We start from the raw sequence: 27,660 nt of genomic DNA, 5'->3' as shown, positions 1-27,660 counted from the left end.
AAGAGGACTCGACGAGGATGGGATTTGAACCCACGCGTGCAGAGCACAATGGATTAGCAGTCCATCGCCTTAACCTCTCGGCCACCTCATCTCGTAGATGCAGTTTCTTTGCCAGCAGAATTGGGAATTTATTCTGCGACCATGTAGTCTGGATGGACAAAATGCGAGCTGAGCGCTAGTGTATCGACGCAGGGAAATCTACTCCAGATCCCCCACGAGGGGCTGCGTAACACTTTGGTAGAAGCCTGGAGTGATGCTGGCTTCTTCTTTGAGCCTGTTCTTCTTGGGGGTTGCCAGAGTGGATCATCTGCCTCCATCTCACCCTGCCCCTAGCATTCTCCTCTGTCACAGCAACCCTCTTCATGTCCTCCTCAACTAGATCCATGAACTTTCTCTTCTGTATTTTTCTTTTCCTCCTGCCTAGCAGCTCCATATTTTACACCCTTTTCCCAGTATATCTTATTTTCCTCCTCTGCACATTTCCAAACCACCGCAGCCTTACCGGTCTAACTTTGTCTCCAAACCGCTCAACCCCAGCTGTCCCTCTGACATAGTCAGTTCTAATCTTTTTCCATCCTGGACACTCCCAACATAAAAAAACTTACCATCTTCAACTCTGACAACTCCATCTCGGCCTCTCGTCTTTTCCTCCGTGCCACAGTCATAAAACAATACATCAGAGCAGTTCTCACCACCGTCCTGTAAAGCTTGCCTTTCACACCTGCTGCTATCCTGGTGTCACAAATCACCCCTTTATTTGGTCTCCACCCACATCTTCCCTTCAAAGTACTCCTTCCCTTGTTAGCACATTACCATTTCCACCCTTAATGACTTTAAACTGCTGTCCATCCTTTCCAGCTTCATCTCTCTGCCATACCAATTGGTACAAGTCCCTTTCTCCATGCTTAGTGTCAAGGCTCACCTTGAACTCACTATAAGGCTTTTCCTTTGCCATTGGTCTAGCACCCCTAGCATTCTTATTTACACGACAACATTACTTTTTCTTTTCCTTTGAATGCTTCCCTGAAGTGATGACACAAAGCCTTGAAAAGTGAGTATAATGAGTAAAGTCATAGACATAATGAGACAAAACCAATGGATTGGATGCAGAATTTGCTGGTGGGCATCTCGGGGATGTGCAAAGGGTCACTGGAGAATGCGGGTATCGATCCCGCTACCTCTCGCATGCTAAGCGAGCGCTCTCCCATTTGAGCTAATTCCCCTTTGTCGCTTGGGGATTGTAGCTTCATCTTGTCATATGGACCTTTAACTCCGGGGGATCTAAAAAGGACGCCTCGCCTTCATGGGTTTCTGGGCATGCCAACTACAACAAGACCCCGTGGTAGAATCACTGCGCATACGAGACATTAAGGACCAACTCTAGTCTGGGCACTACACATTATGCTGGGAGACTGTCACCGTTTGTGGAAGCACCTTTCAGCTGCTTCTGGAGAAAAAGAGATGTCAGACTGGACTGGGGGCATTGCTGCGTGACTCTTGGCTGCCATCGGCCAGTATTGTGAAGGTAAGAGGGGAGAAAATCACCTCAGATGGACAAACACTGATGAGGTTTAAAGCCAGCGTTAGCCTGACAGTACCTGAAAGGTACTCAGAGGAGACGTGCAAATAAACATTTGCCAAAGGAAGCCACATGCGTTCGTTTGGAGTACTGACTATTCTGGAAACAAAGTATCTTTTGGCCATTGTATTAGCAGACCATTCTCTTTAACGTGACCTGTGCAACAAGACCACATGGTGAACTATAGGGAGTACTGAGCCAAAGAAGAGCTGAGGCATTGCATCATGCCTACTTTGGCAGCCAATCTCACAACATGCATTAAGATAAGTAGAAAGAGGACTCGACGAGGATGGGATTCGAACCCACGCGTGCAGAGCACAATGGATTAGCAGTCCATCGCCTTAACCTCTCGGCCACCTCATCTCGTTGCTGCAGTTTCTTTGCCAGCAGAATTGGGAATTTATTCTGCGACCATGTAGTCTGGATGGACAAAATGCGAGCTGAGCGCTAGTGTATCGACGCAGGGAAATCTACTCCAGATCCCCCACGAGGGGCTGCGTAACACTTTGGTAGAAGCCTGGAGTGATGCTGGCTTCTTCTTTGAGCCTGTTCTTCTTGGGGGTTGCCAGAGTGGATCATCTGCCTCCATCTCACCCTGCCCCTAGCATTCTCCTCTGTCACAGCAACCCTCTTCATGTCCTCCTCAACTAGATCCATGAACTTTCTCTTCTGTATTTTTCTTTTCCTCCTGCCTAGCAGCTCCATATTTTACACCCTTTTCCCAGTATATCTTATTTTCCTCCTCTGCACATTTCCAAACCACCGCAGCCTTACCGGTCTAACTTTGTCTCCAAACCGCTCAACCCCAGCTGTCCCTCTGACATAGTCAGTTCTAATCTTTTTCCATCCTGGACACTCCCAACATAAAAAAACTTACCATCTTCAACTCTGACAACTCCATCTCGGCCTCTCGTCTTTTCCTCCGTGCCACAGTCATAAAACAATACATCAGAGCAGTTCTCACCACCGTCCTGTAAAGCTTGCCTTTCACACTTGCTGCTATCCTGGTGTCACAAATCACCCCTTTATTTGGTCTCCACCCACATCTTCCCTTCAAAGTACTCCTTCCCTTGTTAGCACATTACCATTTCCACCCTTAATGACTTTAAACTGCTGTCCATCCTTTCCAGCTTCATCTCTCTGCCATACCAATTGGTACAAGTCCCTTTCTCCATGCTTAGTGTCAAGGCTCACCTTGAACTCACTATAAGGCTTTTCCTTTGCCATTGGTCTAGCACCCCTAGCATTCTTATTTACACGACAACATTACTTTTTCTTTTCCTTTGAATGCTTCCCTGAAGTGATGACACAAAGCCTTGAAAAGTGAGTATAATGAGTAAAGTCATAGACATAATGAGACAAAACCAATGGATTGGATGCAGAATTTGCTGGTTGGCATCTCGGGGATGTGCAAAGGGTCACTGGAGAATGCGGGTATCGATCCCGCTACCTCTCGCATGCTAAGCGAGCGCTCTCCCATTTGAGCTAATTCCCCTTTGACGGTTGGGGATTGTAGCTTCATCTTGTCATATGGACCTTTAACTCCGGGGGATCTAAAAAGGACGCCTCGCCTTCATGGGTTTCTGGGCATGCCAACTACAACAAGACCCTGTGGTAGAATCACTGCGCATACGAGACATTAAGGACCAACTCTAGTCTGGGCACTACACATTATGCTGGGAGACTGTCACCGTTTGTGGAAGCACCTTTCAGCTGCTTCTGGAGGAGATAGAATCTATAATAGGGAACTCAAAACTGGATTATAGATAGCATCTATAATCCAGTTTTGAGTTCCCTCCCCAGACGCCTTAACGCCCACTCATATCCTGGGCCATCTGACCTCAGGTATTCGCATGATAAGGTAGGCCCAGGTTTCACAAAGAGCTCACCCGAAACTCTGGCTGATTGGGACCCACACCCAGTTTCACACCTTGGCTCAGCCGATTAGAGGATCATCGGGGGGTCCTTTTGTCCCTCTGCGGGGGGATACTCTCACTAGGTTTAAATCTGGGACTCTCCACCATTTGACCTTAGAACTGAAGAAGCTTCTCGGATGAGAGGTGAAACGTCTTCAAGCAACTTAAAGAAGTCCAGATGCTTTTCTTAGCAAGCTCCTTTGACTACGATGACCTGGATGACTGAGAACCTTCACAGACATATTACTATGCTGATGTTTGTTCTTCAGATAGTTAAGGGATGTTTTTGAGTTATCAGAGGTACAGGACTACACTTGTGATTGCTCATAGCACAGTCTGTTTATTTATGTATAATAAGTTAGAAGAAATAGTCAAAGCTAGCTCGAATAACCTGCTGAAAACTCTCCAATCCTTTTCCTTCACACGCGACAGATACATTTATCAAAATTACATCATTTGACATCAAAATACATATTCAGACATTGAAATCTGAGTAGTTATTTTTAAATACCAAAGATTTCCAACAAACATGGCTTTAACGTTACAGTATGCTTGTATGCTTGGCTTCGTTTTTTTTTTTAAACGTAAGTGCAGAAAGTTCAGAAGAGTTCATGTTTATAGTTTGTTTTAGATTTGAATACAGAAACTGAGAGTCTCTTTCTCTCCTCTTTGCTGTACGTCCCTGTTGTTATTGGGCTCCACCCGCCTGTGGAGGAGACCCTTCGCTGTCTTCATCCCAAGACGAGGACGTGAACCCAGCAGGAGCGGAGATAGAGTGGGGTGCCGTGGTGTGGCCGAGCCCCTGATAGCGCCCACTTGACGAAGGGGAGGTGGGCATCGACGTGGCTGCCACGGCGATGGGGTCCTGCGAGGTGGCTGCGAGGAGGCCGGTGTGCTCAGTGTGCTCGGGTCGAGCCGCAGCACCGAAATACATCTTGTTGGGACGACCCAGGAACGTCCGACCTGAGCGGGGAGGGAGGAAACAAACATGTAACAGCTGCAGTGTCTTTTTTCCCTTTTTCTACACTCAAAATTACAGTTTTTCTCAGTCGCTTTGGTGCGTTTCTCAGATCAGAATTGAAATTCTCATAACTATTAGTTCAACCTCCACAACACTCAGTCATTTGTGCACATCATAGTAGCAATTTCTCCTCTCTCTGAACAAACTGCAAATGATTTTGGACATGAATCAGTTGCTTCCATACATTTCCCTGCTGCTTTCTGACATTTCCATTTGCTTATGTCATGTCAGTCAAAAGTAATCATACCTATGGATGCTGAATAGTCGTTCCCAATAAAACTAATAGTCATACATCCATTGCTTGAGTCATCACACACAAAATTGTTGAACTAGTTATCACATGCCAAATATTGGCCATCTGTCAAGCAAATCCTATACCTTTCTGTATCATTTTTCCTGGAAATGTCTCCGAAATTGAACAATTGATCTCAGGTGAATTACAGCTGTCACTCATGAGGAGGCGTGTGAAAGTTTAGTTGTAACCAATGACAAACAACTTGTTCACTGTCAATTATGGATGAATCCTGTGAATCCCCAATTGGCAAACATATATAAACTGCGCAGGAGCTAGTGTGTACCATTTCTACACTTCTGTGACACAAAATGGAAGGTCAGCACCGTGGAAGAGGGGTGAGGATGCGGGGAGGAAGGGGAAGGGGAAGAGGGAGAAGAGGCAGATATAGGCGGATTCCTAATGAAATAAGGGCTACAATTGTGGACCATGTTGTCAATCACGGCCTCACCATGGAGGAGGCTGGTCGAAGGGTGCAACCCAATATTGGAAGAACTACTGTCAGTTCAATCATTCAAACATTCCGTAGGGAAAACAGGTATGCAAACAGTAATACACTGTACTGTACTGTGCCATCTCAGACACATCACATGTTACTGTACTGTATTTGCAATTTCACAAAAAGTTCACTCTGCACCACATAGGATTGTAAGACAACCTCGCGGAGGCGGAAGAGGGCCCCTTTTTACCCCACAGCAAGAAGAAGCCATTTGTGCAATGGTCATTGCAAACAATGCAATAAAGCTGAGAGACATACAAAGCGCTGTCATAGAGAATTACACGGTATTTGGCCATATTGAATCTGTTTCAATTTCAACAATTGACAGAGTACTCAAGAAAAATGAAATCCACATGAAGCAATTGTATAAAGTGCCATTTGAACGAAACAGTGACAGGGTGAAGGAGATCCGTCACCAGTATGTGCAGGTAAAGCTGGTCTTCTATGTTCTGCACTGCAAACTGTTTTACAGTACTTCGTAGTTTCATGCAGTACACTTGCAATTCCACAGCACATACTCTACAATGTGTTTTACCAAATGCATGCATTACTGTTTGTTACTGTACACAGGCATATTGTGACATTGCATTTCTGTCTCTCTCTAAAGCGTGTACTGGAGCTGGAAGCCAGGGAAACACTGCACACATTCATATATGTTGATGAGGCAGATTTCAATCTGGCCAAAGGCAGAAGGCGTGGAAGAAATCGCATTGGACAAAGGGCAACCACTGAAGTCCCTGGTCAGCGCGGAGGGAATATTACCATGTGTGCAGCCATCTCAGACAACGGCGTCCTCACCCATGTCCCCCTTCTTGGTCCATACAATACCCAACATCTCCTGACATTTTTAGACACTCTTTACAGGGACCTAGTCCCTGAGAATGAGAGAGGTGGAGGCCAACTCAGCAAGTATGTTGTTGTCTGGGATAATGTCCGTTTTCACCACTCCCATCAGGTCAGAGAGTGGTTTGCAGCACATGACAGAATTCTGGTTGAATATCTCCCTCCATATTCCCCATTCCTTAATCCAATAGAGGAGTTTTTCTCTGCCTGGAGGTGGAAAGTTTATGACCGTCATCCACATGAGCAAATGGCCCTGCTAGCAGCCATGGATGCAGCATGTGACGACATCACAGCAGGGTCCTGCAGAGGATGGATTCGCCACTCCAGGAGATACTTTCCTCGCTGCATTGCGAGGGATAACATCTGTTGTGATGTAGATGAAAATATGTGGCCAGACAGACAGGAACGTCTGGATGTGCCAGAATGATTTACTGTACTGTTACATGTGCTGTTTATTGTTCACATTAGTGCACAGCTCTACCAAATGGGTGATTTTATGTTTACATGTATTCTACAGTGAACAAGTGACTGTAGCATATTTTTCTTTTGCACAATTCTGTAGGATTACAAACACTTCTACACAATGGAAATGTGAAACGTACGTATTCAGTGTCTCAGTTACTCCCAAGACTCCCATAACATCTACAGTGACTTTACTGCACATTTCAGATGGCTGTACAGGTAGGCCATAGTGCTGTCATCAGCATTTTCAGGTGTCACCAATTGTTTTTGCAATGGGAAACACTGAAATTATAAACTGTCATAGTGGAAACATGACAATGCCATTTGACTATCTTGTTCATAAAGATGGTGTCAAGACTTTTCATTTTGATGGCACTGACAGTTTCATTGACATGGATACTTGCTTTTGAGGTATGGATAATCAATTCTGTGCATGTGACGTGCTTTTGCAGGCTATCCACTAGGTTTTGCAGTTTGCACTAATTGTTTTGGGAAATGCACTAACTGCTGTGCAAATGTTAATGGTGTTCTGAGAAACGCACCAAAGCAACTGAGAAAAACTGTAAGAACATCTAAAACAGAGAGAACAGTAGCACCAAAAGCAGTTTAGCCCCATTTCCAATCACTGATGTGTTCCTCAACAAACTGCTTCAGTGTCATTTCCACATACTGTGATGATTTCTGAGTCAGACACTCACCAACATGGCGGACCTGCTCACTGACATCAGCTCTGATATCAGAGAAATCCCACATGGCCAAAAAGCTGTCAAAACACGACCCCTCCTCTGCTTCCTGATGGACAGAAACAGATAGATAGATAGATAGATAGATAGATAGATAGATAGATAGATAGATAGATAGATAGATAGATAGATAGATAGATAGATAGATAGATAGATAGATAGATAGATAGATAGATAGATAGATAGATAGATAGATAGATAGATAGATAGATAGATAGATAGATAGATAGGGTTACCTGTACATAGGGCTTGTAGGTGAAGGTATAGTGGTGAGCGATGGCAGCCAGAAACATCTCTATGCAGATGATGAAGTCCTATATGAGTAAAAACTCAGTTATCTTTCAGAATAGAAACAGCAGCGTAAAATGTGTTTAACTGTTTTTAAAAAAAAATTGATTTCCTTATTTTGTGCCTTGTGTTTTTGTGTGCCTCTTGCAGTCATTTCACCTTAAGAAGTCAGTTTTTCTGATGTTTCATCCTGTTTCATTTTAGCTGTTCCATCAATTCATGCAGAAAGACCAGAAATATATACAAATTTGTACTGAATGGTTTACTTTTCCATCATCTTTTGTGTTGGTTTGATTCCAGATGTGAGAGTCAGAGTTCTGTCTGATATCAGGCAGCTTTTCTGTCATATTTCGAGGATGTACCTGTTTAAATCCCTCCCTGCTGCTCAGTCTTCTTCTTCTTCTTCCTGGACCCTCAAAGTTTTCAGTGTACCTTACTGTTTTCACAAAGTGCCTTAGGAAACACTGCACTGCTGCTGAGTGTGATCCTAATATCACACTAATGATGTTTACAGTACTTCATTTCACCTAATTCTCCATATTATTTTGTGACTTTGCTTCTGTTTTTGGTGTGATACTTCATTTTTTGCATTTTTAGTTCAACTCCTTGATGTTTGGGCTATTGTTGGTTTCTTGCCAGTTTTTCTGCAGCACCCATCAGCAAGTGTCATTAAAGTCCTCTTTTTATTCTGCTACTCAGTTTTCATGCTTTATCTGAACACTGTGGCATTTATTTTCATCGCTTTTACTGTTTTTAGTTCATTTGTCTTCTAATCTGTACAGAAAGCTGAACGTTGCTAAATTTTAATCTCTGCTAAAAGTCCAGGAAATCTCACCTGTTATCTAAACATGAAGACAAATAAATCAAAGGTCAGCTGACTGATGCAGCAGTATGATCTGTACCTGCAGACCAGTAGCCACGGCCTCCACGCTGTCCCAGTCCCAGGTGTGTTTGTCAGAGATCACACCAACCTTCACCAGCAGTGCTATTAAAACCGCCTGCCTGGAGACAAAATGAATGTATCAGCACTGCATCTGTTTAAAGGGAAAAATGAAACGGCTCAAAACCCAAAGCTATTACAATCACACTCCCATTCTTACCAGAAGGAGACGAACACGACCAGTTTGACACAGAGGAACTTCCCCACAGGCCTGATGGGCATCAGCTCCTCCCTGAGAGCTCGATAGAGCAACACCAGACAATACATGGCAAACTGCAGAGAAAGAAACAAAAATATAATTTTGGAATTTTACTTGATCTCTTGTTCACAGAAATCATAGATTTTAAATTTAGTATTAACTGAGATAACCTAAAAAAAAAGCCTCAGCGATCAGTTTTCACTTTTTCTGAAGGATACTGGCTTAAAAAAAAACTGTGTAAAGGTTAAACAGGGTTCAGGTAAGTTTCGGGCTGGGGGCTAATGTTTGTACTACATGCTCTGATGTAATGCAGTCTCATACCAGATGTTCAAATACAAAAAACCCCACAATAATCCAGATGTAACCAGGTGTGCTAACAACCAGAAACAGGTGTATTTGACACACTGGGAATGCGAAACTGCTGCTCTGTGATGATGACGCTGAGTCTTTACCAGCTGTGATATGTTGTTGATTATGACCAGGTAGGACCAGGCGTTTCTGAAGCTGAAGTTTGCTTCATCATAAACCCCACAGAGCTGACAGATGCTGCACACAAAAGCAATCAGTCACTTTAGCAGGTCACAAACTTCACTGTTTTTTCAGTTTGCTCTCAGATTACAAAACAAATGAAAACATCTACACTTTCCCAAACTGAGGTAGAAAAATAAAGAAAATGGTGTACAGTACTCTACTGTTCCATGTGGATATCGCTGTGAATACATACGTGGGAAAAACAAGTTACTGTAAATTTTTACAGTAGAAAAAACGGCTTTTATTTTCATTTTCAGTCAAGTCAGAGGTGATTTTCATTCTGGTTTTTTTTTTTAAATATTACTGATTTTGAACATTATTTTCTAGTTCAAGTAAAAATATCAAGACAGTGATGTTTATAAAATAATATATAATGAAAACATTTTGTTTCACTTATAAATCAAAACTGTTGAATGAGGTTTGAATAAAAATGTCATGGTTGCTAACAGCAGGATTCTGTACAGCCTTAACAAGCAGAAGATCAGTGAAAACGCAGTAAAGAAAATACTTTCTGTTAGGCTCATGTGATGAGCACAGCTCTGAGTAAAGGTCTGTTTGGACCACAGGAGAGTTTTAGGTGATAAAATGGGCCACGGCTGCTCTAAGTAGGTTAGCAGTGATTGAATTATCACACTAAACACAAGGAGAGGTTTCATCCTGCATTACTAATCATGTTGGAAAAAATAGATATATTTCAACAGCTAACAGAAAGACTACAGCCAATAGCTGGAATCAACATCAAGTATTACTGCTACAGTTACAAACATTAGGCTATAAAACATTACAGTTATAGCACAAAACTCACAGCGCTATCACTGTGGTAACTGGTCTGACCACAGTGTACTGCAGGACTCCCAGCTTACACCTGAACAGCAGCACCCTGACAGAGAGAGAAAAAACTTAACATGCATCCATTCATCACACACTTTGAACTCCCTCTCTGTGACCTCCCTTCTTCTTACTCTCCCATGGGCCATGGTGGGCAGCAGCACAGCGGGGGCAGATGTGGCTGCTGCTGCTGGACCTCCAGCATGAGCACCAGGCTGGGGTACTGGTTACTCAGGAAGTTCAGCAGGAAAACCAGGAAGTTGTAAATGACGTAGGCCTCGTAGCACTCCCTGCACGTGTCCACGTAGATGGCCAGGTTGGGATATCGCAGGGCCAGCCACTGAAAGACGTTCAACAAGCAGAAATCATAAAGGTCACATGAGGGAAAGAATTTGATGAATTTCATTAAGTGTAAAAGAGTTATAAACACGGCAAAGGAAGAAAATACTGAAGGGTCTGTGTCGCTGGATGTCTGTGTTCGTTTGTGTGTAACAATGACTCACACTGTCCAAACTGTAGATCGGCACCATCCACAGTATCCTGTTGAAAAGAGACAGAGCAAGCTAACTTTAGCTCATAAGTTAGCACTCCACTAAACATCACACAGCCACTTATAGTCCCAAAAACAACATGGCAACAACCATAATGCTAAAGTTAACGCTTCAGAACAAGAGATTAAAAAATAGTGGGTGAAGTCAAAGTGGCTACATCCAACGTTTATATGCAGTCTGTGTAAGTTATGCCACATAGTCCAACCACTGCAAGCTCTGGAGACCAGCAGCTCTGCTCAGAGTTGTTCTTATCATTTTTTTTCAAACTCCTGTTTGACTAAAAAAATCTTAATATAGTGTGGAGTAAGTAATTCTAACAATTTCACATCTACTGATACATTTGGATTTAGACTTTTATTTTGAAAGGTAGACTCATAAATGTTCCAAGTTTGTTTTAATTAAAAATCAAATGCTGAGGCAGGTTTATCTTGCTGTAATCATCCCTGCTGCTCACATTGGCCTTTCTGAAGTGTTCCCAGCATAACAGATGGAGGAAAACATCCTCAGAGCTTCACTGCTGAAGCTAATTTTAGACTTTTCAAATTAGATTAAATTTAATAGCTACCAACAAGAGTAGGCTTTTAGGCACAAAATACCCACTTTCTGCTTTTTCCTTCAACTTCAGCATCCAGCTTGAAATCTGCAGCTTATTTCATTTTTACACCTGACGCCTCGTTGCTGACGTCAAATACAACAGTCCTAAAGTCAGACTCTGTCAGACCTGCTTCAGTGTATCTGTGGAGATATTTAGAGTGTTTGAAGACAGAACTGAAGTGCATGTGTGTGTGTGTGTGTGTGTGTTTACCTGATGATGGGCTTCTGCAGCTCAGGCTGTGTGTAGTGCACCATGTGCTGCAGGATCCCCCACAGCGAGATCGGGATGGTCAGAAACACAAAGACGCCAGCGATGAACCAGGCTTTACTGTGAGTGCCGACCTGCACGCAGACACAGACCGCAGGCTTTAAAGTGTATCCAACATCCTTCCTGCAACATCACAGTTAGTCACTGCAGGACTGTTGTGTTTTTTTGTGCAGTGAGAACACTGCATAAATAAAACTCCACCCTTTTTATACATTAAAGATAAAAAACAGATAAACTACTAAAGATGAGTCCATCTTTTATATACAGTCTGCTTATTACAGCATGAACAGGGGGCTACGAGATCATGCGACTATGTTTGGTCCACAGATGAGCACAGGTGGAGGTGTCAGTACTTTGTCCTTCTGCAGCTCCCAGATGCAGAGCGGCAGCACAGCGACCAGCAGGAGGGCATAAAGCACCAGAACCAGCGGGCGGATCCACCTCCTCCACTCTGCACATGTACACGGCATGACGGCAGCTTCACCCTCAACGCAGACTACAGGCACACATCCTAAACCACAGACCACAGGCAGGTTGTTAAGGCGGACAATTAAAATTGCTGCAGCATGTGTAATTAACCCATTCATTTCATTACACACTCTTTATTTGACCTGAAAATCACAATTTTGAACAAATGATTGCATAAAAATCTTAGCAAACTGCACAAAAAGAGCACAGATTTACTTTATGATGGCATTTGTCTGGATTAATAATGACAAAAGGATGTGTAATTTGACTTGTGCTTACTTAACAACTTAACACTCTGCAAGCTGGCACTGATTCCAACCAGATAAACAGACATTTCTGGAGAATATCTCTGTGAAAAACCCTCCACACAATCTTTCAAATTGGAGTTTTTAGTATTTAAAACACCTGTTAATTAGCCCATAAACAAACTAAAGTATGACACTAGTGTTGAGCGGAGAAAACTGCCTTATATTTATTTATTCTGTCAGTAAAAGCCAATAAAATATCAATAAAACTTTGTAAAACGCAACCTTGGACTTAAAATCTCCACTAACTGCATACAAAGTTTGGATTTTGCCAAATTAGAACTGATAGAATACATTTTAAAAAATCTAGCTTATGTTTAAATAAGTAAAAAGTAATTATTTATGGGTCCTACTCTTGAAGTTAGACTGATTTATAGCACTAAAACTCAAATAAACTGAAATCTGTGGGTAATATTTTGGTAAACAGTGCACTATGTGATCCCTATTATACCAAAAAACACATAAGTTTAATATCTTAAGGGCTTTAGGAACCACCACTGTATCCATCCATATTAATTAGGTATATTAGCCTTAAACGTGTTAAAATGACCGTTGGGGTTAAAGCATCCCTCATGTAGCCTCTTAAAGGCGTATTACAGCTTTAAAATGTCGTAAAAATCTTAAATGCCCAGCGTGTAATGAGGTCAGTACACGGTGTATTCTTCAGGCATCACCACCTTTATCCGCTGATCAGTTAAAAAGCTGCTGGTTCGATACAATAGATTTAAACCGAACTGTTAAAAGAAGAAAATGTGGACCGTTACGGCGGAAGACGTTCACTCAGAGCGACGGTTGGCCTGCTTTCATCCTCACTCCGTTCTCTGTTACCAGGCAACGCATCCTTCCTCCGCCCAACCACACGCTGCAAAATGAAGCCCAGCTGATCCCCTTTGATGTTTTCAGTAGACCCCAGATCACTGTCAGACCACCGGACTGATCCGGATCGATCGACCACACACACCGATGTCCGTGTTCGCCCTTTCCCGTGTTTACGCGCCCACGTCATAGGCTGGGACCTCACCCAGCTCCCCGCTGTCCGTCAGTCACGTGGTCAGCGGAAAAGCGCCACAAACAGGGCGTGAACTTTCAAATTAAATTACCTCTGCTCAAGGACATGTTTTTCGTATGTATGGAAGCTCGTTGACGCCAATAAAAAAATATTTCTTAAAATATTTTTAGACTTAAACAATATTGTAAACATTATTAGTAATAATGCAGAAAAAAATCAAAATGCTAAATTACAATTATGAGATTAAAAGTCAGAATGATGAATCAACTAATTCAAACTATGAGACATATTATGAAATTAAAAACTAGGTTACAAAGTAGCAGAGTAAAATAATAAAAGTATCTGAAAACAATAAAGTTATGAGACAAAGAAAATGTATGAGAGTCAGATTAAATATTTTTGTAAAATTTCAATATATAATCTGAAATATGTAAAATAAAATTGCCTCACAGAGCTGACAGCATGATGCGTGTCCCTCTGAAAGCCCTATCTGGGAACCAAAGGACTGAGTGCATTTACAGAAGCTCTTAACTGCAGTGCACTGGAAAAAAATCAGACATTTAGCACTCACACACATATAAAAACCAAAGCAGAGCTTCATGAGCATGTGGAGAATATACTTTTATTAACAAACACGTGTAATACTTATTAAACAAGTCACAGTAAGTATAGATATAAAACAGATGAATAGTTCAACACTAGTAACTTCAGTCCATGTGCTGACATGTTTAGAGACTTTGGTGGAAGTCAGATTGTTGGTCTGATCGCTGCTCCACAGCACACACAGGTTTTATATTTCACTTCATTTAAATTTCAGCTTCAGCTGCGAAAGCAGAAAGACCCTGACGTTTGCATTTACCATCACGTGTGACGTTTGATTTTGTGCGATGTGATGCAAAATTTCAGCCTCTAGAGGACGCTATTGTACCATTTGACATCACAATTGTTTCTGTTTGCACTAACTGAATATTATTTTACATGTTTAAACAACAATAAATAGGATGCAGAAAAGAAAAAAGAAAAAATGGCTGCGTGCAACTCAGACACATCTAAGATCTAGAAAAATGAAACGTTTCTGTTAATTCAGAGACAATGCACTGTTTTTGTGGACACACTTCAAAATCTACAGAAAAAAATATCAAAACAAGATAATTTTTTTTATCAAGTATGAAAATAAAACAAGAAATTCTCTCTTGTTTTAGATGGTTTTTCAATCATGAAAAAATATTGCTATTTCAAATTGATCTGATAAAATAAGATTTTGTTAATTTTCTTTTCTTTAGTAAAAACAAAGATTTGCTGTCATTTAACAGCTTATCTGCAGTAAAAGTTAAAGGGCACAAAAACACATTATTTACGTTATCATAATTAATGTAATACTTTGTTTAGCCACAAGAGGCCCAACACAGACCGTGGGTGATGAGGTCCGGCTCATTTGGCTTTCCAATTCATCCCAAAGATGTTGGATGAGGTTGAATTCGGAGCTCAGGGTTTGAGGAAAACCTTTTCTTTTCTTTTTTTCGAAGGAACTCGAACTTGTCACTAAACATTTAAACGTCACTACACTGCAGCTATAAGGTCTGACACATAGTATAACTATATCACATATAATACACATAATATAATACAGAATTGAATAAATGCACTAATAAAGGTAAAGACTACACATGAAAGCGCTGGTGTACTCTGTGCTGTATTTCACACACAGTCAGTGTCTCTGTGTGGCTGCTGGTTCAGCGCTCAGAGCTGCAGATGCAGGCGAGTGTCCTGCTCGCTCAGTGGTCAGTGTGTTTGTACTGCAGGCTCGTCCCATGGTGGAGAGGCAGCATGCTGTTAGAGAGAGAGCCAGAGTAACACCAGCAGCACAGACAGGACTGCAGAGAGACAGACAGACAGACAGAGGGGAGTCAGGTTAAAGGCGTACCTCTTTCAGCGACTCACAGGAGACACATTGTTGAAAGAGCAGAGAACCACCTCAGCACCTTTAGTATCCTGATATAGCATTATCATCAGCTTGACCTTCAGATCAATCTATTGACCTTGAAGAGGAGGTCAGTGGTCAAATGTGGCATGATATTTTAAGTCTTTATAGGGTATTTTCTCCTGTATGTGTTGCATACACACCACACGTGTAGGGATCATAGTTCTTAAGTTAAGGCTTTAATTCAACCATTAATTCGTTGAGTTGACCTTGAAGGTGTTGGTGGATGTGAGCTAAAATTTAATGGATTGTTAACATGACCTCACTCACACCCCTTTATGTGCTAATTCGGTGGAGTGCCTCTTTAACCCTACAGAACTAACTTCCCATAAGTCTCCTATCATAGGTCACGACCTTTCCATGTTTATACATCTCCCCTCTCATTCTGTCCTCTAGATAATTCCATTCTGGGAGCATCTGATAAGTTTCTGTTTCTCTGTTATATCTATCTCACGCCCTTTGACCCCGTGACCTTGCTGCGATGCTACGCTGGCACAGAAACAAGCAGATTCTTGGCAGTCTAGATTAAAAACTCGCTCTCACACAGCGCAGCCATGTTCAGTGTTTACCTTGAAGCAGTTTTTGAACTTCTTGGACACAAAGAAGAGGATTATGGGATTGATGCAGGAGTTGATGGTGGCCATGTTGATGCCGATGTAGTCGAGGACCAGCAGGAAACTAGAAAATGTAGACACGTGTAAACAGCCAGAAAAAAACAAACAGAAAAAGCTTTGTTTTCCCAGCAGTGCATGATGGTTGGCCTACTTCAGGAGTTCACATCGCTGCTCACTGAGGTCTCGATCATAGATGATCTTCTTCAGCAGGCGACCCAGATGGAGAGGAAACCAGCACAAGGCGAAGATCAACACCAGGCAGAACACGACCTTAGCGACTTCTCTCCGCTGCAGAGAGGACTTTGCATAAGAAGCTTGTTTGTGTGTTAAAGATAAACAGCCTTTTTTTTCAGTGTTGGTGATCACCTGCTTGAGGTGCTCGGTCAGCGAGATCTTCAGACTTTCTTTCTCGTGTTGGATCATCTCGCAGGTCATGAGGCTGTAGAAAATGGCTGAGCAGGCCAGAGGGATGCAGAAGTAGAAACCAAAAAACCACCAGTCCTTGGCTTCGATGTAGTGCTGAAAAACACAGAGACAACCACATTACACCCACAGACTGTACATAAAGGATGGACATAGTAATGTTGGTTTTGGAAACTTCAGCTTTAACATCCTGGCCACCATCGTCTTGTTTTTGGAGACACGAGTGACCATATTTCAATGCTAGCCTGTATTCACAGATTTTTTCTGGATGTAAAAACTTTCTAGAATCTGTTGGTTCACATCACAGTGCTCTAGAGCCAACAGCTGACACATGCAGCACAGACCTGAAACAGCTTTACTACATAGCATCCTGCTGGTGTTTTATACCCATCTCTCTGTGCTCTCGTTTTTTCTCTCAGCAGATGGTTACCCGTCATAAAACCCTCCTCACAGGCAACTGTCTGGTTGTTCCCCATAAACGTGCCCGTGTTGGCCCACCATGGGTAGCTGTGGGTAAATGAGCCCCTGCATGGCCTCGTCCGGGGTCACTGACCCAGTGTTTTTGAGTTTGGGGGCTTTCAAGTTTTGTTTATTTAAGTATTCTGCTTGTTTCTGAGTTTGCTTTTTGTTTAAATTTTCTTCATGTGTTTTCTTTAGAGTGTTTAGTCTCATTCTTAGTTTCTGGTTGTATTACAGTTTAGTTACCCTCGGTGTATTTGTTCCATCCGTGGCTCAAGAGTTGGGAGTTCGCCTTGTAATCGGAAGGTTGCCGGTTCGAGCCCCGGCTTGGACAGTCTCGGTCGTTGTGTCCTTGGGCAAGACACTTCACCCGTTGCCTACTGGTGGTGGTCAGAGGGCCCGGTGGCGCCAGTGTCCGGCAGCCTCGCCTCTGTCAGTGCGCCCCAGGGTGGCTGTGGCTACAATGTAGCTTGCCATCACCAGTGTGTGAATGTGTGCGTGAATGGGTGGATGACAGGTTGTGTAAAGCGCTTTGGGGTCCTTAGGGACTAGAAAAGCGCTATACAAATGCAGGCCATTTACCATTTTACCATCCTCTCCTGTTAGTTTCCTAGTGTTACGTTAATTTGTTTCTGCATGCTGCTATTTAGATTTCACTTCCTGCTTTATTTTGATAGTTATGTGTCCTTTTTCTTTCTTTGTTTATGGATTTTGCATAATATTTATTTGCCAATAAAGGTGGGGGGGTTTTCTGTTTAATTCTAACTGCCTCCACACATCTGCATCTGGATCCTCAGTTTCACTCTCCACACAGTCTGTAAAATCCACAGACTGCAGCAGTGTGGGCAGGACAAACCCACGTTTATCTCCCGTGATCCTCAAATGAGTGCACATACACAGAGTCGACAGCAGTTTAGCCCCTTTGGGTTTTCTATAGACATACCCACTATGGGCTTGTCCAAAGAAAACACGTGGGCCCCATAGCTGCTGTCCTTTTGGGCCTCCATATGAGCCTCAAGGGGGCATGTGTCGGCTCTGAGGCTTTTTATCTTACATTATAAAGGGTATTGTTTGCGGTTCTGTATACTATATAAAATTGATCCTGGATTTGAGTTCAGCTGGGACCTTTATGTCAGCAATTTAACCCCCCCTCCTTGCGTAAATCTCTCCTGACTGTACATAGATGTGCTTGGTAGGTTAACTGATGATTCCAAATTGGCTGTAGGTATGCATATGAGTGTGAACAGTTATCTGTCTCTCTGTGTTGGCACCATGATGTTCTGGCCTCCTGTCCAGGTGTACACCACCTCTCACCCTAAGTCTACTGTGATAGGCTCCTGAAAATCTGCAGCATACTGTAATTGGCAGCTGGATGTTGGTGTAGGTGGAGGGGTTGAAACAGCAATCACTGACATGGTGCATTGACATTTTGGAGGAAGAGATGGGAAATTAAATAGACTGACAGTTTGCGAGGGTGTGTTTGGTTTTCTGTTAGTTATACTAACTTTGCACTTGTTTTCCAGAGATTCAGGAAAAGGAGGAGCACAACAAACACCAGCTGGCTGATAAATCAAATTAGTGTGTGTGGATAAATATGCTGGTGATTTGATTTCAGCTCCCTTCTGTGTCTGATCCAAAACATGTTGGAAATGACTCATTAATTAATCCATGTTCCTTGAATGCTGCAGGAAGCTGGCATTACCATCATGAATCAAAACTTTTCCATGTAGGAGAGTGCAACATTAGAGTGGACCAAGCCCACAGCCACACTAATGGGAAATGAACTGGGTTAAAATAAACCCACACTATCCTTTAATAAGCCCATGTGAACATGTTCGTCTTTCTAAACTTTGCTTTTTGTTTATGACCATGATTGTGATCTGTGTTTGGAGCTGGTAGCTTGTACTTGAACCCAGCTGCTTTGTTACGTCAAAGATTCAGTTTTAATATGCAAACACAACACCTGATAGCAGGTCAGCTGACCCAGGTTCAGATTCAAGTGCCTGTGCTGTTTGTTTGTGCTACTCATGACCTGGAGACATAAACAGGAAATGTTGTCCTAAACGTCTGAGTTAAAGAGGCCTCGCCCAGAGACGTAAAAACCACGAGTCCATGGAAATGGACGAAAGTGGCCACTTATTTCCCGTCCATGGAGACCATTCATCTTAAAGTGGCATCATGATCAAACCTGACACACGGCTTCTTGCTTTTACCTGATATCTGTTAAACTGTAGCACAAAGTACCAAAGTGCCATGTCTAATGTTTGTGCAAACACTCACACTGGTGCCTCTGGTTCAGTATGTTTCCCAAGGATACTCTGGCATAGCTGGGATAGCTAAGAATTGATAAATCTTTACCACTCCCTACCAGCTCATTCTCTCATTCTCTTATTGTTTTACCTTCAATTTTCTATTTGACATACCACTTAAAAAAGCTTCCTTACAGGTGAAAAAACTATTAAGAGACACGTGAGAGCTGTGGAGGATGTGAAGAAACTGTTGTAGCAGCCACTAGTCAGTTTTGAGGGTTAAATATTTATCAGATGTTCCCATAAACACACACACGCCCACATACGCAAGCTCTCAGAGTGCAGACTCACTTTCAGGAAGGGTGTGTTCCTGTGTGACAACATGCAGACATTGAAGCTATGGTTGTTGTATGTGGAAGGGACCATAGTGAAGGTGACAGCATCCGGCACAGCCAGCACCACCGACAGCACCCAGATCACCATAATCTCCACCGCTGTTACCGTGGGGAGACCCGTGCCCTGCACCCGTGACCAGGATGCCACAGCTCGGTACCTGGAAGTAAGATGGAACAGTTTGAAAAATACGTCTTCTGTTAATGTTCATGAAAAATATTCATTCCATAAATGTTAGTTTCACACATAGTTTTAGCACAATGACAGATTTAAATCTAATCTGATGCAGATCTTGTTTCCTTTTCATATTTTCACACTTAGAAAGTAGATAAACCTCCTGATTTCTTAGTTTTTTGCATATTTCTCACACTTACATGTCTCACATCATCAAACCAATTTTAATGTTTGACAAAGATACCAGAGCAAATGCAAAATTCAGCTTTTAAATGATGATTTAATTTAATAAGGATGAAAGTAATCCAAACCTACCCAGCCCTCCTAAACGTCATAACTGGTTGGGCCTCCGTTGGCAACAAAATTAGCTAGATAACTGGCAATGAGTCTTTCTAATCACTGTACAGGAACTCTGGCCCACTGTTCTTTCTAGAATTGGTTTAATTTGGTCACATGAAGGTTTAAGGTCATGTCAACACATCTCAATCTAATCTAACTCCAGACTTTGACTAAACCACCCCAAAAAACCTCTCCTTCTTCTTCTTTTTATTTATTTTTTGAGGTGCACTTAACCCAAGTTTACTTGTCTCCTAGTATTCAGTATTTTCTGGTAGAAAGCAGAATTCATGTTTCCATCTATTATGGCAAGTTGTGAAGTTAGTTTTATGCCAGATGTAACTCAAACCTTCCAAAAGATTTCGCCTCGTCAGGTCACAGAATATTTTCCCAAAGGTTTTGGCGATCATTAGAATGTAGAAGGCTTTTTGTTGTTTTTGGTCAGCAGGGGTTTTCTGCTGGACTCTCCAATGGATACCATTTTTGCCCAGTTTCTTTATTGTTGAATCATAAACTTTGACCTTAACTGAGGCATGTGAGGCCTGCAGTTCTTTGGATGTTGTTCTGGACTATTTTGTAACCTCCTCGACGAGTCGTCAATGTTCCAAGTTTTCTCTGTTTGTGGATAATTGCCTTCAGTGTGGTCCAGTTGAGTCCAAAAACCCTTAGAAATCACTTTTTAACCCTTTTCAGATTGACAGATGTCACTGACTTTGTTTCTCAGCTGTCTCTTTAGACTATAGCATGATGTGCTGTCTTTTGATATCTTTTTGCCTGCTTGACTTTATCAGACAGGTTCTATTTAAGTGATTTCTTAATTCAGCTGGTCTGGCAGTAATCAGACCTGGGTGTGACTGGTAAAAATTAAACTGAGCTTTCCAAAATATTTGGATAATCACAGTTAATTTGTGATTTAACAAGGGTGGACGATTAATAGGGTTTTTTGTGTGGTTTTTTTACTAGGTAGGTAGGTTTGGATTTTTTCCCTCAATGAATGAAATCATCATTCAAAATGTGGATTTTGAATTTACTCCAGCTCTGCATACAAGCATCACAAGGCCATGCTGGTCTCTTTAGACTACAGCAGCTTTGACAAACAGTAGCCTTTTTAAAACAACAAGCGCCACTATTTGAGGTTTAAGACTAAGACTAGAGGCTGATGACAGAGTCTGTTTTTTTAGACATGTAGATATTTTTGATAAAGGGCATATCTGGATACGACCATCAGCCCAGTGTTCCTTCAGTGGGCTGGTTTCAGTCATTATGCAAATGTATTGTTTATAATAATGTAATAATAATGTATAGTTATTGTAATGTATTGTTTATAATAATGTAATAATAATGTATAGTTATTGTAATGTATTGTTTATAAGATTGGAAACCTGCAGTCAGCTGAGACTGAAGAAGTCACTTGGATGAGTGACGAAACGTTTCTCCCACAAAACGCTACGTCCAGATGAACAGAATCAACTTTTGGAGATTTACTTTCCTGGATGATTGAAAATGCATCAAGAAGATCATCAGCATAGTAAAATTTGTATTACCTGTCCACACTCAGAGCACACAGGCTGAGGACGGTGATGCCGGCTGAAGCTTTCTGCACAAAGGGAACCAGCTTGCAGAGGAACAGCCCAAAGTCATTCTCGGCAAAGGGCCACCTCATCGCCAAGGGCTGCACACACACACACACACACACGGACAAACCGAGAGAGCTTTAAAACAGTGTGTGAGCAATCACAATCAGCAGGATATTTTTGGGTTGTTATCAGTACGACACTCAACTTCCTGATAGAGACACTCAGCTAGGAAGTGGTTTTGTTCCCCATCATATTGTCCATGTTAGTGCTACACAGGTCATAAATATTAAACCTCCTGATATTGTCAAATGTACTCTTAGAGTTAGGCTTTGATGTTATTTTAGCCACATGCTAAACTGGCAACTTTTCAGAAAAAGATTCTTTGGCTTCCAGTAAATCTTTGAACTAATTTTAAAAGCTTTGTGAGGTCAGACTCCCGCTGATATCTCAGATCCACTGAGACCTCGTTCCAACAGTTGACCTCTCCCACCATCTGATCAGAGCCTTTTAACTCTTCTACTCTTTTGAGCTTCTTGCACTTAAATTTTCTTCAGGACTTCAGGTAAAAACCTATTAAAGGTCACATGTTTCTTAAATGCTACCTTTTGGGATTTTCAAGTCAGTAGATTATGAAAGCTATTGAGGTGTTAAAAGGATTAATACATATAAACTTAAGTCCGGTACCTTATAGACATGGATCGGCATGACTATTGTGATGTATATCAGGTCCCCGAGGGCGAGGCTGGCTATGAGAGCGTTGGGTCCATTCCTCATGCTTTTGTTTTGGGAGATAATCCTCAGCAGGGTGGCGTTGCCAATGATTCCCACAATAAAGATCAAACAGGAAAGCACGACATTGATGTACCTGAAGGTTGCTTTCATTTTCACATTGACTGAGCACCTAACCACCGTAGATGTATTGGTGGACGGTTGTTGTTCTTTGTGTTGCTTCAGCTTTTGGAAGTGTTGCTTTCCGTGACCACTCTTCTTCTCATTATTTTGCAAATGATGCGAGCCTGGGTCTAGAGGTTGGTCAGTGCTGTGGAAGCCTGGCAGATCAGACATCACCAGATTTGAGAAAGATGGCTCTGATGTGGGGTTATGTTGGCAGACAGCTGGATCAATAAATGACAAACACCAGACAATCAGCAGCAGGATGAACCCAAAGGGCATGGAGGAAATTCTGTGTCCCATCCTGGAACCCTTCACCGAATCTGCTACTGCGACTCCAAAAATTCTTATGGACTGCTACTTCTAAACCACTTCCCAAATTTAGAGAAAAATCTGGAGGTAGTAGTGTTTCTAAAACTTTCTGTAGCTTCAAAACTGATTCCAGAAGATCCCTGTTTGGCTGCTCAGATTCAGAAACTTGTTCAAAAGTCCTGAATTCTGGGACTCCAGAATCTTTGTTTCTCTTTGTGAAGCTGGGCTGAAAGGGGACGTGAAAGTGATCGTGGTCCTCAGATGAATCTGCTGTTTTTGGTCTGTGGAGAGGGTAGAATGAACGTGACAGGTGATTGGTTAGTAAAGGCCACTTTTGAGGATTTTAGTTGTATATTTAAAGATATTAATCCTATAAGATGTTAATATTTGGCTAGATATTTCTACATTGAGATAATTCACAGGGCTTGCAGAGGTAATCTCCAAGGAGCAACCTCCAGGACTGGAAAATGAAGCCTGTGAAGTTGCAAATTCCAGTTCTTCTGATGTCCTCTTGAGGCTGACTTCAGCAGTGAGTAAAGCCCCATAGACTCCCATGGTAAAATGTTTTACAGCAACTTTACAGCATTACATTTTTTTAATAACTCACCTATCTGGATACTGGAGTAAGGAGCTGACTAAAGTCTGCTGCACTCAAAAAAGGAAATTGGTGGTTTTTACATTTACAAAAATGGAACTTTTAATTTGTACAAAATAATTTAATGTTTATGGTGAACCTAATTAAATCATGTAGTATCTGTATGAAATTCAACAACTTAATTTATTCCTGTTGAGATGACAGGATGCAATCTAGTATGAGTGGTTAGTTGCCTGGGCTCATGAAATTCACAAGATCACACAAAATTTCAAACCGCAGGGAAAACACTGGAGTTATAAACGCAGACAACTACACACACCACGTATTGAACTTTATTGTTTTAGAATGTACTTCTTGACACTTTATCTGGTTTTACTTGTTTGGGCCACCTCAGATCAGACTGGGCTCAGTGAACTCTCACTTTACTCCTAAACCACAGACATAACAGAGACGTGTTTGAAGGACAGAACAGTCAGCTGGTGTCAATAAGGCATAAAAAAATTAAAGACAGGTCAGAGGTGTGAACTCGTCAGAATGCACTGCTGGCTCACAATTCAAATTTACGTCTGTATAAATGTATGAAATATGAAAAGAAGTTTAAAAATCTCACCTGTTTGAGTTTTTCTGTCTTTGTCTGTCACTTCCTCTTAAAATAAATCCTTCCAAAGTCAACGAAGAAGAAGAAGAAGATTAGTTCCTTCTGCTCAGTCCAGACTAAACTGACTAAAATCAAACTGAGTTCAGTTTTCACTTCCTCGCTCCCTCTTTATCTCTCTCTCACTCTGATTGCTGTAAATGCTCGGGCGTCCCCCTCCTCCCTCCCTCCTTCCTTCCTTCTCGTCTCCCTGTTCACTTGCTGTCCTCCTCCCCTCCTCTCTTCTTTTCAGGTCTCAGTTGGAACATCTCATAAAGAAGACACGAAGTCTTTTACCGTCAGTGAGCGTAACTGAAACCGAGCCAGATTTCCCACTTGAGAGCTTGTTGATAAAACAATGTTGTGGAAATTGAAGCTGTAAAAATTTACGACTGCGTCACGAGTGTTTGAACACGAGCGATTCCAGACTCCAGAGTCGGTTTATTACTGTTACAGCGTTAATCCCTGAACTCGTTTTACTGACTGATTCAAACAGTAATTCAACAAAGCTCCACTCCAGCCCCAGTCTTCACAGCCATCACAGGAACGTGCTGAAAACATATCAGGACAGTTTACAGAGTTTTTTATTTTTATGAGTGAGAAACACAAAGTAAACTGTGTTTAACTCAAAGCTTGAACAGTCATGGTGGTCACAAATTAATTAACTGATTTATTAAATGGAAATTATTCAGCTCAGTGCTCAGACTGCACACGTGAATTTAGAAGAAAGCGGTGCAGCTGTCCTGGATTTGAACCTTCCCTGCGCCTTTGTTCCCATTGTTTCCACCTACAGTTATAAATACAGATAGACCAGAAAATTGCTACACAAATGCCCAAATGAATCAACACATGCCTAATTCTGCACCTTACAAAACTGTCACCAAAAGTTCAAACCTGGTTTCTGTAAGGCACCAATCAGGGTGACCATGGATCTCTACTGACATCCAGACATGATAAGCACACAGCTGAAATATTATTAACCGAGGAAACACTCAGTGGACAAAAGAGTTCCTAGTTATGATTTTAATAAAAATGGAATAGATTTTTTAATCAGGAAGTACCATTAATCTCAAATCTCTTTCACAAGGGAGACCTGGCCAAAGTGATTGCTATAAACCAAAGATCCAATAAATAAAGCACAAAATAGAAGAATTTATGTATTTAAAAGGGACAGTGCTGTTTAACATAGTCCAGTCCAGCACATAAGTTTATAGCTATTGCTAATTATCAGTTGCTATCTACAACATAATATACAAACAAACAGCACCGTAGTCTCTCAAGCACCAATCCGTCTGTCGATCTCCCGAGATAATTACAGAAAAAAGTCAATTTCTTGTGACAGCCTTCCAAACATCTGGTCATGTTTATTTTTTAAGGTGGATTTTTCTTCTTCTTTTAGCTGTTCCCTTTGTAGGTCTCCACCGCAGATCATCTGCCTCCATCCCTGTCACACCAACCCTCCGTCTGTCCTTGTTCACTACTTCCATGAACCTTCGTGATGTTCCTCTTTTCAGCTCTAACAGCTTCCTGTCTAGTTGTCAGTGCCGCCACCACCAACCCAAACATCACAGCAGGTCTCACTACCATCTTGTAAAGCTTCCCTTTCACTCTTGCTCCTATCCTTCTGCTACAAATCACCCCTGACACTCATCTCCACCCACTCCACCCACTACCTGCACGCTCTTCTCCACCTCTCATGTGCACATAGTGGGTGGACGCAGGTATTTTAACTCATCAACCTTCACTGCCTCTGCTCCTTGCATGTTCATGTTTCCACCTGTCTTCCCCTCATTCACACACATGTATTCTGTTTTTCTTCCACTGCCTTTCAATCTTCTTTGTGCACTAGAAAGAAGAATGAAAGGCAGAACTCCTCCACTGCTGCAGGCTCTTTTTGCACCTCCTCCCAACTTTCACTACAGATTAGAGTGTTATATGCAAACATAGTCTTTTCCTTTGTCCTTCGCCCAACAGCAGCACAGATTCCACTGATACCCTGTTGGCCAGCAGGATCAGAGACTGGGCCCGGATCAATCCAGTATGAATCTTGCCCATTCTTGATCATCCACCTGTTTGAAATCTAACACTGACACAGGGTGTGCACATGAGAGTTTTAGTCTACCTCTTTGAGTCAATAATGTGTTCCCCAGCTTCCAATAAAAAAGTACTTTTTAAACTACATAAAGGCTTTTGAGATCTCATCGCACTAAAAGCAACAAGTAATGTCTTTTCAAGGCAGTGTATCATTTGTTGTTGTTTACAGTTTTTGGAGTGCCTAGAGAAAAGTGATAATACCTGGCTTAAAAACACGTTTCTCGCTGTTTACCGTTATACCGTCATTATGTTCAGCAATAACAGGAAATGAGAAAAAGCTCTGGATCTCCTGTGACCATGGAAACATTTAAACATCTGGCAGAAGCACACAGCCCGTGTTATTCCTGACTGAAACATGTTTGTGGGAGCATGCATGGTTAAACATCTGTGACACATGTGTGTCAGTCTTCCAGTTATCTGTCTGTCTTTTTTTGTCTCTGTATGAGTTTGATTTGGCTCCGCTCAGCATGACCTTTGACCTCAGAAAGTTGATGTCGGGGCTAAGTGTGCCTTTACGAGAAGTCCGTGTTATCTGAGTCCCAGCGAGTCGGTGGAGATATGCAGCCCAGTGTGTGTGCGTGTGTTTTGTTTATTTGTGACAGTAAACTCAGAGATAAACACATCAAAGCTCTACGTGACTCGAAGCATGCAGCCGGATAATAACTCTTTTTCTCTGGCACAAATACACACATATTACTGCCTGGCTCAAAGCCCAGGGAAGGAGCTGGTAGACCTGTGACCTACATCAGAGGATGGCCCTCTCCCTTATTCTCTGCATGCAGCACAGAAGGACATGTTTGTGTCCACAAAAATATATATATATATATATATATGACAGTTCTTTGGGCTTTCGGTTTTGCACCCACGCGTGCAGCTTCTCCGCTGCACTCCTACACACTCTGCTGCGGCTTCACTAAATCAACAGGGAAGAGAGAGAGCTCATTACAGTTTTTTCTGATTGCTTAAGCACATTTTTTGTAACTATTGGCTAATTTTGCAAAACTCTTCACACAAATAAGAAAACCTGTCACCCAATCATCAAAACATTGTAGTTCTCTTGCAAAAGCAAACACAGCTAGATTAACTCTGGTTTCTTTCTTTCTCTTGTCTTTCACTGCTGTGGTCACCTACTTCCCCACTCACCTACAAACAACACCCTCTATTTCTCCATATTTTCACAACACGATCACGCAAACACATCAGCTCAACGGCAGCACATTCACAACAGCCTCACAGCACGCACAGACTTGCAGGACACATAAGCAAGCCACGCTTGTTCATATTAGTGAATATTCACACACATAGTCAGACTTATGGAGTCTCTCACCACACTTCTTTTTCTCTTTCTATTTACAAACAAGGGATGTTTCCATATTCTCTCCACCTGTCTAAACGAAACACCCAGCATACATCATTAAACATACACGCACAATTAAGGGCATGCTGAGGTTTGTCACATGGAATGTAAATGGAGCTGGCACCAGAGGAAAGAGGTTAAAAATATTTAACCAGCTTAAAAAACTACAGGCAGATGTTGTTTTATTACAAGAAACTCACAAACCTGTCACAGGTTTAAATGAACTTAAAACACC

General features: G+C 42.0%; 2 protein-coding genes and 4 non-coding genes across 8 annotated transcripts; all 6 read right to left on the bottom strand.

Annotated features, from left to right (window-relative positions):
* Window positions 1-9: 9 nt before the first annotated feature.
* Window positions 10-91, bottom strand: trnas-gcu (transfer RNA serine (anticodon GCU)). The gene has a single exon. It is a non-coding gene; the product is annotated as a tRNA-Ser (tRNA).
* Window positions 92-1,150: 1,059 nt separating this feature from the next.
* trnaa-agc (transfer RNA alanine (anticodon AGC)) lies at window positions 1,151-1,223 on the bottom strand. The gene has a single exon. It is a non-coding gene; the product is annotated as a tRNA-Ala (tRNA).
* A 637-nt stretch (window positions 1,224-1,860) lies between these two features.
* On the bottom strand, window positions 1,861-1,942 carry trnas-gcu (transfer RNA serine (anticodon GCU)). Its single transcript has one exon. It is a non-coding gene; the product is annotated as a tRNA-Ser (tRNA).
* A 1,059-nt stretch (window positions 1,943-3,001) lies between these two features.
* On the bottom strand, window positions 3,002-3,074 carry trnaa-agc (transfer RNA alanine (anticodon AGC)). Its single transcript has one exon. It is a non-coding gene; the product is annotated as a tRNA-Ala (tRNA).
* A 748-nt stretch (window positions 3,075-3,822) lies between these two features.
* LOC146673907 (transmembrane protein 184C-like) lies at window positions 3,823-13,359 on the bottom strand. 3 transcript variants are annotated; one of them, XM_085393364.1, is made up of 12 exons: window positions 13,063-13,359; window positions 11,908-12,065; window positions 11,498-11,628; window positions 10,645-10,681; window positions 10,276-10,481; window positions 10,119-10,193; window positions 9,235-9,328; window positions 8,744-8,856; window positions 8,546-8,645; window positions 7,592-7,669; window positions 7,311-7,404; window positions 3,823-4,458 (listed from the first exon to the last, which is right to left on the bottom strand). In XM_085393364.1, the coding sequence occupies exons 2-12, from the start codon at window positions 12,022-12,024 to the stop codon at window positions 4,184-4,186; spliced, it is 1,320 nt and encodes a 439-aa protein (XP_085249490.1). In that variant the 5' UTR covers window positions 12,025-12,065; window positions 13,063-13,359; the 3' UTR covers window positions 3,823-4,183. The 3 variants fall into 3 exon arrangements, with proteins under 3 accessions (XP_085249490.1, XP_085249474.1, XP_085249481.1); XM_085393348.1 differs by having other exon boundaries at window positions 13,086-13,359; XM_085393355.1 differs by having other exon boundaries at window positions 13,092-13,359.
* Window positions 13,360-13,941: 582 nt separating this feature from the next.
* On the bottom strand, window positions 13,942-24,117 carry LOC146673906 (endothelin receptor type B-like). The gene is made up of 8 exons (XM_085393311.1): window positions 23,951-24,117; window positions 22,227-23,026; window positions 21,510-21,637; window positions 19,414-19,615; window positions 16,298-16,450; window positions 16,083-16,219; window positions 15,887-15,995; window positions 13,942-15,210 (listed from the first exon to the last, which is right to left on the bottom strand). The coding sequence occupies exons 2-8, from the start codon at window positions 22,734-22,736 to the stop codon at window positions 15,112-15,114; spliced, it is 1,338 nt and encodes a 445-aa protein (XP_085249437.1). The 5' UTR covers window positions 22,737-23,026; window positions 23,951-24,117; the 3' UTR covers window positions 13,942-15,111.
* Window positions 24,118-27,660: the final 3,543 nt, after the last annotated feature.

This window comes from Rhamphochromis longiceps, linkage group LG3 (genome assembly GCF_057381845.1).
Source record: "Rhamphochromis longiceps isolate RC_006_pf linkage group LG3, R_longiceps_female_GT1.1, whole genome shotgun sequence".
In the NCBI taxonomy this organism is placed as follows: domain Eukaryota; kingdom Metazoa; phylum Chordata; class Actinopteri; order Cichliformes; family Cichlidae; genus Rhamphochromis; species Rhamphochromis longiceps.
The sequence above is the reverse complement of the archived record's forward strand: the minus strand, read 5'-3'. Positions and strand labels throughout refer to the sequence as shown.